The 13,084-nt window shown below is 41.2% G+C and overlaps 1 protein-coding gene across 9 annotated transcripts in view; it reads right to left on the bottom strand.

Moving 5' to 3' along the window:
- Positions 1-13,084, bottom strand: part of ABCA8 (ATP binding cassette subfamily A member 8) — a 94,345-nt gene that overhangs the window by 60,253 nt on the left and 21,008 nt on the right. For 7 of the 9 annotated variants that reach the window (XR_015244263.1, XM_086687855.1, XM_086687854.1 and 4 more), the window contains 3 exons: positions 5,474-5,575; positions 3,863-4,067; positions 394-558 (listed from right to left, as the gene is read on the bottom strand). Coding sequence is in view for 8 of the 9 variants with exons in the window: in XM_086687855.1 (XP_086543981.1) it covers positions 394-558; positions 3,863-4,067; positions 5,474-5,569 (466 nt within the window). In the remaining variant the exon portion in view is untranslated. Of the gene's footprint in view, positions 1-393; positions 559-3,862; positions 4,068-5,473; positions 5,576-12,534; positions 12,683-13,084 lie in introns of those variants that run through there. The other 2 variants (XM_086687856.1, XM_086687861.1) reach the window with 2 other exon arrangements.

Consider the following 13,084-nt stretch of genomic DNA (forward strand, 5'->3'; position numbering starts at 1 on the left):
TATTCTATTTTATCCATAAACAAATATACTTTCCTTTAAAATTAATATATTACAACTGCATATTACATATAATAGATATGTATACATATATATGCATGTGTATACATATACACGTATCTGTGTAAATATATGTATATTATATATGTACATATACATGTGTATAATACATGTATAAATATATGTACATATGTATAACCATATATAATAACCATCTAATACAGTACATTAATAAACCCCAAAACCACTATACATTTTTAAAATGTGTTGATTATCCTACTGACATCACATCACAGGCAGGGGTTTTTAAATTTGCTGTGCTAACACATGTTCCCATGTACAGCCTATAACATAATTGTAATAGAGAGCAGTGGAACTGGGCAGCTAGCTAGTTACCTGTATGGTCCCTGTGTTCCTTGATCGTTGGGATCCTGTATCCCAGCGAGAATTTCAAATGATACGAGAATGTATTAGAAAAGCTGACTTGTATTATTTCTGCAAGATAATGTGTCCTTAATTCTTGAATATCTTCTTCACTGGACAGTCCCAAGACTTCTCTATCTGCCATTACAAGAAAGGAATATATTGATTAGTAAATTACAAGAGATCAACTTTAGGAGGCCATGTTAAATTGCTTATATTAGAGCTTTCACTGGAAATAAAACAAAATCAAATATCTCCGTTGAGTAAGTCAGGAGGAGTAAAATTTGGGAACAGACATTGCTAACGTTCATCTAGACACATTCGGAAGGACTCCATGAAAATTAGTTATTTTATTTTCATTTGTAGTTCTTGAACCAATTTCAATCACGTATAATATTACTCCATTCCAATTAAACTATTCACATACGAATTAGCTTTGCAATAAACCTCCAATGGTAGTAAACACATGCATATATCTTTTTTTTAAATCACAGTTAGTCTCTGGCTTAGTCTCTGGTTTACAGCAGGTAGAAATGATTATAAAAATTCTTTTTCCTTTAATAATCCTGACAGTATGCTAAATAGACTAAAAACAAGAGTGAGAAATTTAAAAAATATGTCGACTATGTTGACATCACTAAAATAATCCCTCTTTTCTGCAGATAGTGTATTCAACGCCATACAGATGTCTCATTAAGACTGAAAAGATGAGAAGGAATACAAAGCAAGTCCTGGGTTGGATGGGAGTGTTGAAGATGAAGTCAAAAAAGAAGGCAGCATGTATTTTGATAAAATTACTTTTTTTCCCCCTGGAATCTATTCCTTAAATCCATGTGATCCTGAGCAAGTCACATAACCTTTATTACTCAATCTCCACTGTTTGTAAAATAAACATAATAATATCTATTTTTAGTAGTACAGAATATTACTAGAGTATAAAAAAGTAAAATACATAATAACAATATGATAGAATCATATTCTATTACTACAGAATAAAGTCTCTATAAAAATCTAGCACACGATAGCATTTAATGAATATTTACAATTTTAGTTACATTATTTATGACACAAAGATAACAACGCGTTCATTGTAAAGCTAAACTTGATGTAAAGACCCTGTGCGCAGTAGTCATTTAATGAATATGTATTAACTGTTGCAGGGGACTTTGAACTAGGGTGTTGCTGAGAGGCACAAATTCATAGCGTTGTGACTTCCTAGGAGGACATCTGTGAACCAAGGCAAACATGTGTTGGGATAGACAAGGAGACTACACCTTAGGTGGAGAGCGATCAGGCTATGATCTTGAATCAGAAGTGGGGTCAGTGTTTGCAGGTGAGATGCACAGTGTAAACATTCCAATTTGGAAGGAAGTAAGGCAGAGGTGGTTGGTGAGGCGTGATGGGAAAACAAGTTTGGCTGTAAACCATCCACCTGTCCTGGAAGTGTGCAGCGAAGCATGGACAGGAAGGAAAAGCCCAACATAATTTGGGAACTGTGACCACAGAACCTCCAAATATAGATTACAGACAGGTGGACTTCTGGATACTCAATACAGTTAAGGAGTCAGAATCCAAGCACAAAATTAATGGTTACATAAGCTGTACTAGCATCATGGACATAAGGTGACAAAGAGAAGAGACATTTTATGGATTTCCAGGGACTGGGCAGAAAAAGATCCAAAAGTTCTCCTCACAGTAATACTCGTGGTGGAGAGTTATGGTGTTCAAAATTAACATGAAGTACCTTCCAAGGCACATTTTTATGTTCTTTTTAAAAATTGAGATATAATTCATAGAACATAAAATTCATCCTTTAAACTGTTCAACTTCATGATTTCTAGCATATTCACAAAGTTGTACAAGCTCTAATCCATTTTTAAATTATAACTCAACTCACAATTATAGGGCAATCACCATAGATTCCCCTTGGAGGTATGCATTTATATTTGCAAAGAACTGTTTTTAGTTGCCTGACATTCAGTCCCCCTTCTAGTAAACACTCCAAAATTCATCTGGGATACTGCCACTCTCCCACTCACATACCACATGGTTTGGATGTGGTTTGCAAAGTGACGTAGGAACTCAGCCGACGGGCAATGACAATAGTATATTCTTCTATCCAATGAGATTAGTTCTTGGTGGACCGAGACCAACATTAACCCACAGTAGACCATTTTTCCAACGGGTCTAATCTCTAAAATTATTTTGAACTGTTCTGTACGCTTTTCACAGGGGTTGTTTGTGGTAGGGCTTAAATCTGGAGATTCTACAGACTAAGTCAGCTTCTGTTTGGGGGGAGCCAACCTGAGAATGAGGCCAGCACACAATACTACAGACCTAAGAATTGGAGACGTATTTCTTCCTTTGTTGTTGACACATCTCTATCCATACTCTCTTCCTTTAAGCGTCTAGCACCCCCCTTTTTTTTGAGACAAGCTGCATTGGGATTCTCTCATTCTCAACTGAAATAGTCATGAAAACCATAGCATTGTTTATCATATCTTGACTATGGTGATAATGTGGCTCAGAGAAGTTGATGACTTGCAAAACGCAATGCAAACCCAGTCATAGAAACACTTTTAGTCAAGCGTTCTTTGACTCTAAGACTAGTTCTCTTGCCTCTGCACCAGGCTGCTTCTCCTCTGATTTAAAAAAATTAGTTTTCAGGGAAGTGATCCTGACAGTAATAATACTCTTATTTTTCTTTTTTCTTTTTTCAATATACGAAATTTATCGCCAAATTGGTTTCCATACAACACCCAGTGCTCATCCCAAAAGATGCCCTCTTCAATACCCATCCCCCACCCTCCCCTCCCTCCCACCCCCCATCGACCCTCAGTTTGTTTTCAGTTTTTAAGAGTCTCTTATGCTTTGGCTCTCTCCCACTCTAACCTCTTTTTTTTATCGTTCCCCTCCCCCATGGGTTTCTGTTAAGTTTCTCAGGATCCACATATTTACTCTTATTTTTCATTGATAAGTATCTTAACACGGAAGCGTGGAAATCTGAAACACACAATGAATACTCACTCCTCCATAGAATCCTCAAATATAGTAAAGCTGTTTTTTGGTAGTAAAAAGGTGGAGAAAGAATTCCTATAATCAAACTCAAGGAAAGACTAGCTGTTTTTGTCACTCATCACAAGCAAACGCTGGAGGGAGAGCCTCATTTTAGTAATAATGCTTCCATGGCAATGTCAACGATTTCCTTAACACTCCTGCTTTTCAAAGTCTGCCAAACTCTGTATTCCATGCTTCCCCAAATCCTATGCAAGATTAAGAGTTCTCTCTTGAGAGACTGTGCACTCCAATTTCACATAATCTAGAAAATCTGACAAGTAACGTGGTTTATCCACTGAAATGCAAATTAAATGCATGCATCTAAAGTCACTTGAACCAAATATTGCCATCAGAAATATTTCTCTTTGGTTGCCAGAAAACTCACCTTTCATGAAGGAGGCTAAGGCTACTTTGTCCATGATCTGCTGGGTTACGTTGGTGACCGGTGTGAATGCAATAGCAAATGTAGTATCATTGAATGAATCTACCGGTCCCAGGTCCATGGCGGGCAGTGAAGAAAAATCATGAGCTTCATGATAAATAGGATATTCATACAAAAAAAGCAGTAGGAGCAATGAGCTTAGCCATTCCTACACAATCCAAGACAAAGAATAAAGAAAATTATGAGTTTGAATCAGTTATCCACAATCATTTGGGCATACAGTTTGTCTCATTCATCTTTCTGATCTCAATGTATGCCACATTAGGAACTGTTTAAAATATGTACCTTACAAATGTCAGCAGTCTAATTCCAATGAGTTATTCGTAGGAATTCAAATGTATTGATCCACAGCATCAGTCTAAAGCATGCGCTGATCATGGACGTATGAGACACAACAGTGGCGACCTATCATAAATTATTACCAGTGGGCAGGAACTACTCACACTGTATCTGATTCTGCTCAAAGCCTAGCATTACATGAGACAGTTCGAGGACACCTCTTCCTTAGCAATAATACATTGGCTACAAGGCAGGAGTCTGGTATTGGAAAACTCCATACGATTCAGGAAACCGGAGAAGCTATAACTACCTGATTTTAAAAAGACCCTGGAGTTTAACCAGGATTTTTGTTGTATGGTAGAATTATAGGGGCTAATACTAATTTTGTTCTTGGCACTAATGGCATTTCCGAGTTTTCCACTTGTTTGAAGAGAATAATGTATTTTTTTTTTTTTAAATTTTTTTTTTTTCAATGTTTATTTATTTTTGGGACAGAGAGAGACAGAGCATGAACGGGGGAGGGGCAGAGAGAGAGGGAGACACAGAATCGGAAACAGGCTCCAGGCTCCGAGCCATCAGCCCAGAGCCCGACGCGGGGCTCGAACTCACGGACCGCGAGATCGTGACCTGGCTGAAGTCGGACGCTTAACCGACTGCGCCACCCAGGCGCCCCAATAATGTATTTTTGAAAAGAGAAAGAGATTCAAAACCGAAAATACCTGCCAGCTACTTCCGGGGGTTGATTTACCGTGCCTTCAGAATCTCAGCATCTGGACCTGATGACTCATGAGTAGGAACACTAGCAAAAATGTGACCATTGACTTAAAAAATTTTTTTAATGTTTTTTTTTTTTTTTTAAGAGAGACAGCATGAGTGGGGGAAGGGCAGAGAAAGAGGGAGACACAGAATCCGAAGCAGGCTCCAGGCTCCGAGCTGTCTGCACAGAGCCCGACGCGGGGCTCGAACCCACAGACCATGAGATCATGACCTGAGCCGAAGTCGGATGCTCAACCGACTGAGCCACCCAGGCGCCCTGTGACCGTTGACTTTTAAAACATTTATTGGATTTTGTATTGTTGGCCAGCTTCAGTGCTTTAAGACCTCAATTTAGGGTCTATGTCAAGTGAAATGTCTGCAGACAGATTGCAGTTTGAGGAACAGCTTCTTCTGCAACAGAAAGGTTGTTGTGTTTTGTTTTTGGAAGGGGAGATAAAGTATAGCTATTTCCCAAAGAATATACATTTTCGTCCTGTAAATACAAAGGGATAGGCATACCATTAAGGGCTCTCTCTTCATTCTCCATTTTTTAAGAAGGTTCTTGCATAATAATGCGCATGTTTGTTGACACACACTTATCTCCCTCTTAATCATTTTGCCCTGTTTAATAAGAAAGACAAGACAATCATGTAAATGCAATGGCCTTAATGAGAAGAAATCTCCCGACAAACAAACAATCAAAACAGAGCAGGCTGATCGTTGCAGCGCTAGGAATTGAGAGTTCCAAAGTTAGCTTTTCATAACCTGCCGCCCTGGATTTCTTTGCCTCCCACGTCCAAACTCTTTACTCCCTCATTTGTTCATCATGCATTGTGTCCATCATCATTTTCTTGCCTCTCAGCTCAAAAGTCATCCTTTGCAGCCCACTCTGTGAAAGTGGATGTGGGCCCTAGACATATTTTCCTTTGCCAGCCGCCATGATGTAAAACTGTCAGGAGAAAGGACTGAAGAGGCATTTCGGGAAGAAGAGACTCTTCTTTTTGGTGTCAGAGGGGTTCATTTTCCTGGTTCTTACAGAATGTATCCCCCCCTCCCCCCCCCCCCCCCCCCCCCCCACTGCTCAGAGGAAATGATTTCCTCCAGCACAAAGCATCTGGATGGTACAGGTTTCACTGTGTGTTTCCAACAGCTATTGACCACAGAGCAGTAATGCATCTGGGAGCCTGAGACAGCTGGAGCCTTTCCCCCAGACTTTTGTTTCCTTCTGCTCTCTACTGCAAAGACAGAGCACTCCAGTCCTTGTGCCCATAGCTTGACATTCAGGCTTCCCTGTCATCCCGTGGGCTGCAGCAACATCCATCCAAACACACCTTATTTGACACAACATGACCCTTGCATGGAGTTAGCAATGGCCATCTACCATCAAGAATGCGGTGGGAAACCTCTCTGCCCCCATTCTTAAGCAAAGGTGAGTTATTGCTGAGGTTTGCTTGGGAATCCAGCACTGATACAAAGCAGAGACAGGCTATCATCCAAGGAGGAGAGAGGATGCTTTCACATATCCAAGACCTCCCAACAGATACAAGGATAGATCATACAACAGGCAACAAACCAAGTCTCAACAAACTGAAATTATACTAAGTTTCTTTTCCGACCATGAGAATAGGAAACTAGAAATGAGTAACAAAAGAAAAGCTGGAAGGACTTCGAATCAGTGATCGAAAACCTTCCAACAGGGGTGCCTTCGTGGCTCCGTTGGTTAGGCATCTAACTCTTAATTTTGGCTCAGGTCATGATCCCACGATTGTGGGATCAAGCCCCACAGTGGGCTCTGCACTGAGCATGGGGCCTGCTTGAGATTCTCTCTCTCTCTCTCTCTCTCTGCCCCTCACTCGCTCATGTGCACACACTCTCCCTCTCTCCCTCAAATAAAAAAATAAAAAATTAAAATTAAACAACCTCCCAAAAAAGAAAAGTCCAGGACCACACAGCTTCACTGAATTCTACCAAACATTCAAAAAAGAATGAATGCCAGTCCTTCTCAAAGACTTCAAAAACCTGAAGGGGAGGGTACACTTGCGGAATCATTCTATGAGGTCAGCATTACCCCAAGGCCAATGCCAGATATGGATACTCTAAGAAGAGAAAATTACAGACCAATATCCCTAAGGAACATAGATGTAAAAACCCTCAACAAAATTTTAGCAAACTGAACACAACCACACATTAAAAAGATCATACACCACAACCAAATGGGATTCACCCCCAAGATGCAAGGATGGTTCAATATATGCAAATCAATGAATGTAATACAGCACACGAGTAGAACGGTAAAAATCATACGGTCATCTCAATAGATGCAAAGCATTTCACAGAATACACATCCTTTCATGATAAAAACTTTCAAAAAAGTAAGCATAGAAAGAATAAACCTCAGCATGATAAAGGCCATATACCACAAGCCCATGGCTGATGTCATACTCAATGGTGAAAGGTTGAAAGCTTTCCCTCTAAGATCAGGAACAAGACAAGGGCACTCACTCCTACCACTCCTATTCAACATAGAAGTTCCAATTCTTCACCTCTACTTTTGTCCATACCTTTTGTCTGAGAACTCTGGAGTTCCTTCCTTGAGGGCAGGATAACTTTGACTGTAGAGAGGGATGGGAGCACTCTGTTACCAGAATTGTGCCGGTTCTGAGCCTAGACCTTATGAGACCTTGAATCTATCTTCTTGTTCCTGTGGCTCTGCCATTGCTATCAGAGCATACCTGGGCTAGCCTCTGGGATGAAAAGCACATGAAACAGCGGACTCATCCCAGTCATCCGAGTCTAGAGTAGCCGACATCAAAGGACGGCCAGCCAGACCCCAGAGATCTGAGAAAACTTATCCAAGATCAGCAGAACCACCTAAAAACTACCCCACACATCCCAGCCGTAAATGTTTATTGATGTGTGTTATTTGTTGCCTTTTTTTTTTTAGTTTTGCTATGAAATGTAAATACAGCTACAGACAAGATATGTTACTTAGGATCCCCTACTTAGCCCCTACAATATTGCATTTCTTTGGTTTTAGTGGTTTTTTTAATATTTGGTCTCTAACTTGATCATGCTATAGTCTGAGGAAGTACTGCTCTGTAAGATATTGTTTCATTGAAATTCCTTGAGACTTCCTTGGTGGTTCAGCATATTTTAATATTTGGAAATACTCCATGTATGCTTGAAATAGCCATATGTCACCCTTTAGTTTGTTTTGTACGTATCTTTCATAATTGTGTTCTTCGAACCTTCAGCATCCTTTTGAATGTTATTTGCTAGAGCAATCATTTTATGATAGAATTCTATTAAATTTTTCCACCGATCATGGACTTGCCAATTTTTTATTGTGTCTCTGTTACATTAAAAAAAAATTTTTTAATGTTTACTTATTTTTGAGAGAGAGAGAGAGAGAGCAGGGGAGGGGCAGAGAGAGAAGGAGACAGAGTATCCAAAGCAGGCTTTGTGCTGATAGCAGAGAGCCTGATGTGGGGCTCAAACTCATGAACCGTGAGATCATGACCTGAGCTGAAGTTGGATGCTTAATTGACTGAGCCACCCAGGTGCCCCTCTGTTACTTTTTACTGTGTGTATTTATTTATTATTTTATTAAACTTTTAAAAAATTGTTTATTTTTATTTATTTATTTATTAAAAAAATTTTTTTTAACGTTTTATTTATTTTTGAGAGAGAGAGAGACAGAGCATGAACGGGGGAGGGGCAGAGAGAGAGGGAGACACAGAATCGGAAGCAGGCTCCAGGCTCTGAGCCATCAGCCCAGAGCCCAATGTGGGGCTCGAACTCATGGACCGCGAGATCGTGACCTGAGCTGAAGTCGGACGCTTAACCGACTGAGCCACCCAGGTGCCCCTATTTATTTATTTTTTTGAGAGAGAGGACAAGCAGAGAGGGTCAGAGAGAAAGAGAGGGAGATGGGGTGCCTGGGTGAGTCAGTCGGTTAAGCATGCGACTTAAGCTCAGGTCATGATCTCATCATTCATGAGTTCAAGCCCCGCGTCGGGCTCTGTGCTGACAGCTCAGAGCCTGAAGCCTGCTTCACATTCTGTGTCTCCCTCTCTCTCTGCCCCTACCCAGCTCATGCTCTGTCTCTTTCTCTCTTAAAAATATATAATAAATATTTTAAAAAGTTTAAGAAAAAAAGAGAGGGAGACAGAATTGAAATTGAAAGCAGGCTCCAGGAACTGAGCTGTCAGCACAAAGCCCAGGCTTGAATATACAAACTGGGGCTCAAACACACAGACTGTCAGATCATGACCTGAACCGAAGTCCAATTCTTAATTGACTGAGCCACCCAGGTGCCCCTATTTATTTTAGAGAGCAAGTGTGAGTGGGGGAGAGGGACAGGGGGAGGGGAGAAGGAGGGAGGGAGAGGGAGAGAGAGAGAGGGAGAGAGAGAGAGAGAGAGAGGGAGAGAGGGAGAGAGAGAGAGAGAGAGAGAGAGAGAGAGAGAGAGAGAGAATCTTGAGCAGGCTCTGCGCTGAACGTGGAGCCCGACCCAGGGCTCAATTCCCTGGCCCTGGCATCATGACCTGAGTCAAAATCAAGTCAGACAGATGCTCAACTGACTGAACCACCGAGGTGCCCCTAGTCAGTGCATTTAAAGGCTAAGTGGTTAGGTGCATAAAACCTTGCTCTATTGATCTTTTTATTTTATTTTTTTAATTTTTTTTTGTTTATTTATTTTCGAGAGACAGAGAGAGACAGAGCATGAGCAGGAGTGGGGCTGAGAGAGAGGGAGACCCAGAATCCGAAGCAGGCTCCAGGCTCCGAGCTGTCTGCACAGAGCCCGACGCGGGGCTTAAACTCACGAACCGTGAAATCGTGACCTGGGCTGAAGACAGACGCTCAACCAACTGAGCCACCCAGGTGCCCCTACTCTTATTTTGATGGTAGGTTGTTTTTACTTCTGAGAGCAGCATAGGGACATGAAGTTTCTTTAGCTTAATATTTTGCCTCACGTCGCTTTATCCTTCTCTTTATTTTAGCTTTTTGCCAAATTTTAAGATGTGTGATTAAGGTAGGAAAGATTCATCATTTTTTTTTAGAAATTCAAACTCACAGATACTATATTTTTAAGAGGTGAATTTAGTCATGTATGAATGTTTGTTTCGGATGATCTTCCATTGTGTTTTATTGTCTGCTTCTAGTCCTGTCTCAATAACCTTCTATTGAAGTTTATCAAGGTACCCCCCCCACCATGTTTCCTTTCCTGTCCCAAAGATATAAAAGATATTTATATTCTTTTAATGATGACTACTAATTTTTGGACTTTCCTAGGAAAATATCTTTCTTTTTCAAGTGGAAACTCCACATCATTTATTATCACGACCCTGTTACAAACAGAGACTTTCCAGACAATTATCTCTCAGCTGAATTTCAAACCCTATCATTCTGGTTACTGCTATAGAAACTTGGTTCAATTTTTAATATAAAGAATACATATAATTTAAAGGATACATAAAGTGGATTGAATTTAGCCGCCCAGAGTTAATTAAAGCTGCCAATGGATTGCATAAGGTTACTATGGGAAGGCTGTGATGTATTTGAACTTATTCTTGAGGTGGGGGATAGAAACTCCACCTGAACGAGGCTTGGATAGACTCTGACTTGTACGTGGGCTAGTTCACTGTGAAAACAGCCCATGGACTCTACCTAAAACTGCCTGCAGAGGGCAGTCTTCTTCCCGACATAGCCTATCAGCAACCAGAGAACAGTATAGCATTACACCAGGCCGTTCCCCTGGGCAAAGAGCATATATGAACGTGTACGTGTGTGTGTGCACCTGTGTGCATATGTGAGAGCTAGTGGTGGTGGTGAGGATTAGGCAGGGAAATTTATGCTTTTTTTTTTTTGCAGTGACCCAAAATACCTCCCAGAAGGAAGCTTCTCAGTGCATAATAGTAATACCACATCGTTCCAGAGCCCTAATCAGCCAATACTACACAAATACGATTTGCTGAGGTTCTCCTGAAAACCGTGGAAACTGAGGGCTTTCAAAAGGTCCTCACTGTAGGAGCAAGCAGTATATCTAAGCTGGATTAAAGAGAGTAAAGATATTCTGGAATGATCATCAGTTTTCTGGAAAGCATGCCAGGGACGTGACTTGGGAGAATGAGTCGAGACTTTTGAGAACACAGAGTCAGCAGCTCCACCTTGAATTTGGCTCTTAAGTCCTGAATTTGGTGCATTTTCCTCCTCCCACGTGCATCTCATGCCGGCCAGGGACAGAAACCACACGGTTGCCATGAACTTCTCCATAGTGATGAGGAATGGTTGTGCCTTTGCCCGAAGCTGTCATTCCATTCATGCCACGGGATGACGCTTAAGGCTGTGCTATTTCCTAGAGACCAAACTCATAGGAGATGTCCAGAAGCCAGTTCCAATGGGAGGCCAAGAAAGCCTCAGAGAGCCCCGGGGTTAAACCCTACACATCAGGCTGATGAGCCTGAGGGGCTAGTCTAGGTGGAAGCAGGTTGGGTGAAGAGGTTAGAAAGCCCAGGGAACGGCAGGTGATGGGAGGAAGACAGTTCCCGGGGTGGGGGGGGGGGGTACTGGGGGAAGCATTAGGTCAGGTATCCAGTGATAACAAGAATGAGGATCCCATAGGCTGTCCCTAGTGCAGAGAATTCAGTGTGGACACTTTTAAGGGGACTGCGCATGGCTGCGTAGGAGGGTAAGCTGGCCAAGAAGTGATCTCGCTGTGGAATCAACTGCAGCCCAATTCAGCCTGGAAACGTCAGTGTGGCTCCCATCCCTTAGATTTTCCATTGGAAATTAGTATTGCCTACTTCCCTCCGCCCCCTGCCCCGCCCCGATTCACGTATGTTCTGTAGTTTATCAAAAGACTAGCAATAACACGAATTCCTCATTATACATGCAGTAGATAGTTTCATTTTGTAAGGGCTCTGATTTTCTTCCTTTTATACGGTTGTTAAATTCAGGGCAAAACGCTTATACCAGAGCAGCTTGAAATCTCTGTTTATAGAAGTAACGCACATTTGAAATAATACCGTGATAAGGAAATGCTGCAGTCAACTTTGATTCAACACACCGTGTGCCCAGAAAGCATCTTCCGCTTCCAAAATTCTCACAGCGTAAGAGAGCCAGAGACAAGAAACATATTTCTGTAAATGCTTTGGTCAACAGTCTAAAAGTCATGGAACAGTTTATCCACAATAGCCCCAAATTATTACGCAATAAAAGCAAAGAACCATCACTTCAAAAACAATTCAGGCTTACAAATCCGTTCTCAAGATCCCTACTTCTTCCCGATCAACATGTTAAGCAAAGTTCAGCTTATTTCCACACTCAGTTTCTGGTGAAAAATCGTATTAAGAGTTGTATGATTTTTACACCTTTGTATTTTAACTCAATGCCGTCGCTTCCATCGTGTTAAACACGGGGTACTCAAAACATCAAAACAGCCCATTAATTTTCAAAATAATTTCTCCACAGAGGGGTAGCATCCAAATTTATAAATTTGTGATAAGGAGAAAAGAAAAAAGAAAGAAAGAAAACCCCGAAACACAAGTCACAGACCAGAAAAAATAAAATGAACTTACTCTTGAGAAATCTGAACCAAGGAATCCAGAATCACACTTTATCCACTGACGTCCTTGTTTAGAAGAAAACAGTTCACATGTTCCCCCCACCCCGGTCTCTACCACCTCTCTGCAATTTGCTTTAACTGTTTGACTTCTGTGAAAAGTTCCTGCGAAGACAGCCTTCAGAAGTTCTGACCTCAGTCCCGCAGGTCCTGCCAAACCTCACATTCACATGATCTCTCTTGGACTGTTGGGGTGTTTTCACTTCTTTTCAGCCAGTTCCTGCAGAGCAGGGAGTAACATTTACACTCTGTTTCCTGGACGTATCGTATTATGAAGAGCAATCTAATCAAGGAGGTCCGATATTTCTAAGCTTTCGTCTGGTATGGCCAAGATAACTGTGGGCTAATATCAAAATCTAAAGCAGTGCCTTTGAAGGGAAAGTCAACCGTTTAATCAGAGAAAAGCTCCTCTCTACACGGCTCTATGCTGCCTGATTGACATCATCACTTGGATAATCAGGGTTTTCATTTCTCTGTGCCTCATTTTTATTCGGTTCAGAATATTT

The sequence above is a fragment of the Puma concolor genome, chromosome E1, assembly GCF_028749965.1.
Source record: "Puma concolor isolate L17-30 chromosome E1, mPumCon1.1.hap2, whole genome shotgun sequence".
Classification (NCBI taxonomy): domain Eukaryota; kingdom Metazoa; phylum Chordata; class Mammalia; order Carnivora; family Felidae; genus Puma; species Puma concolor.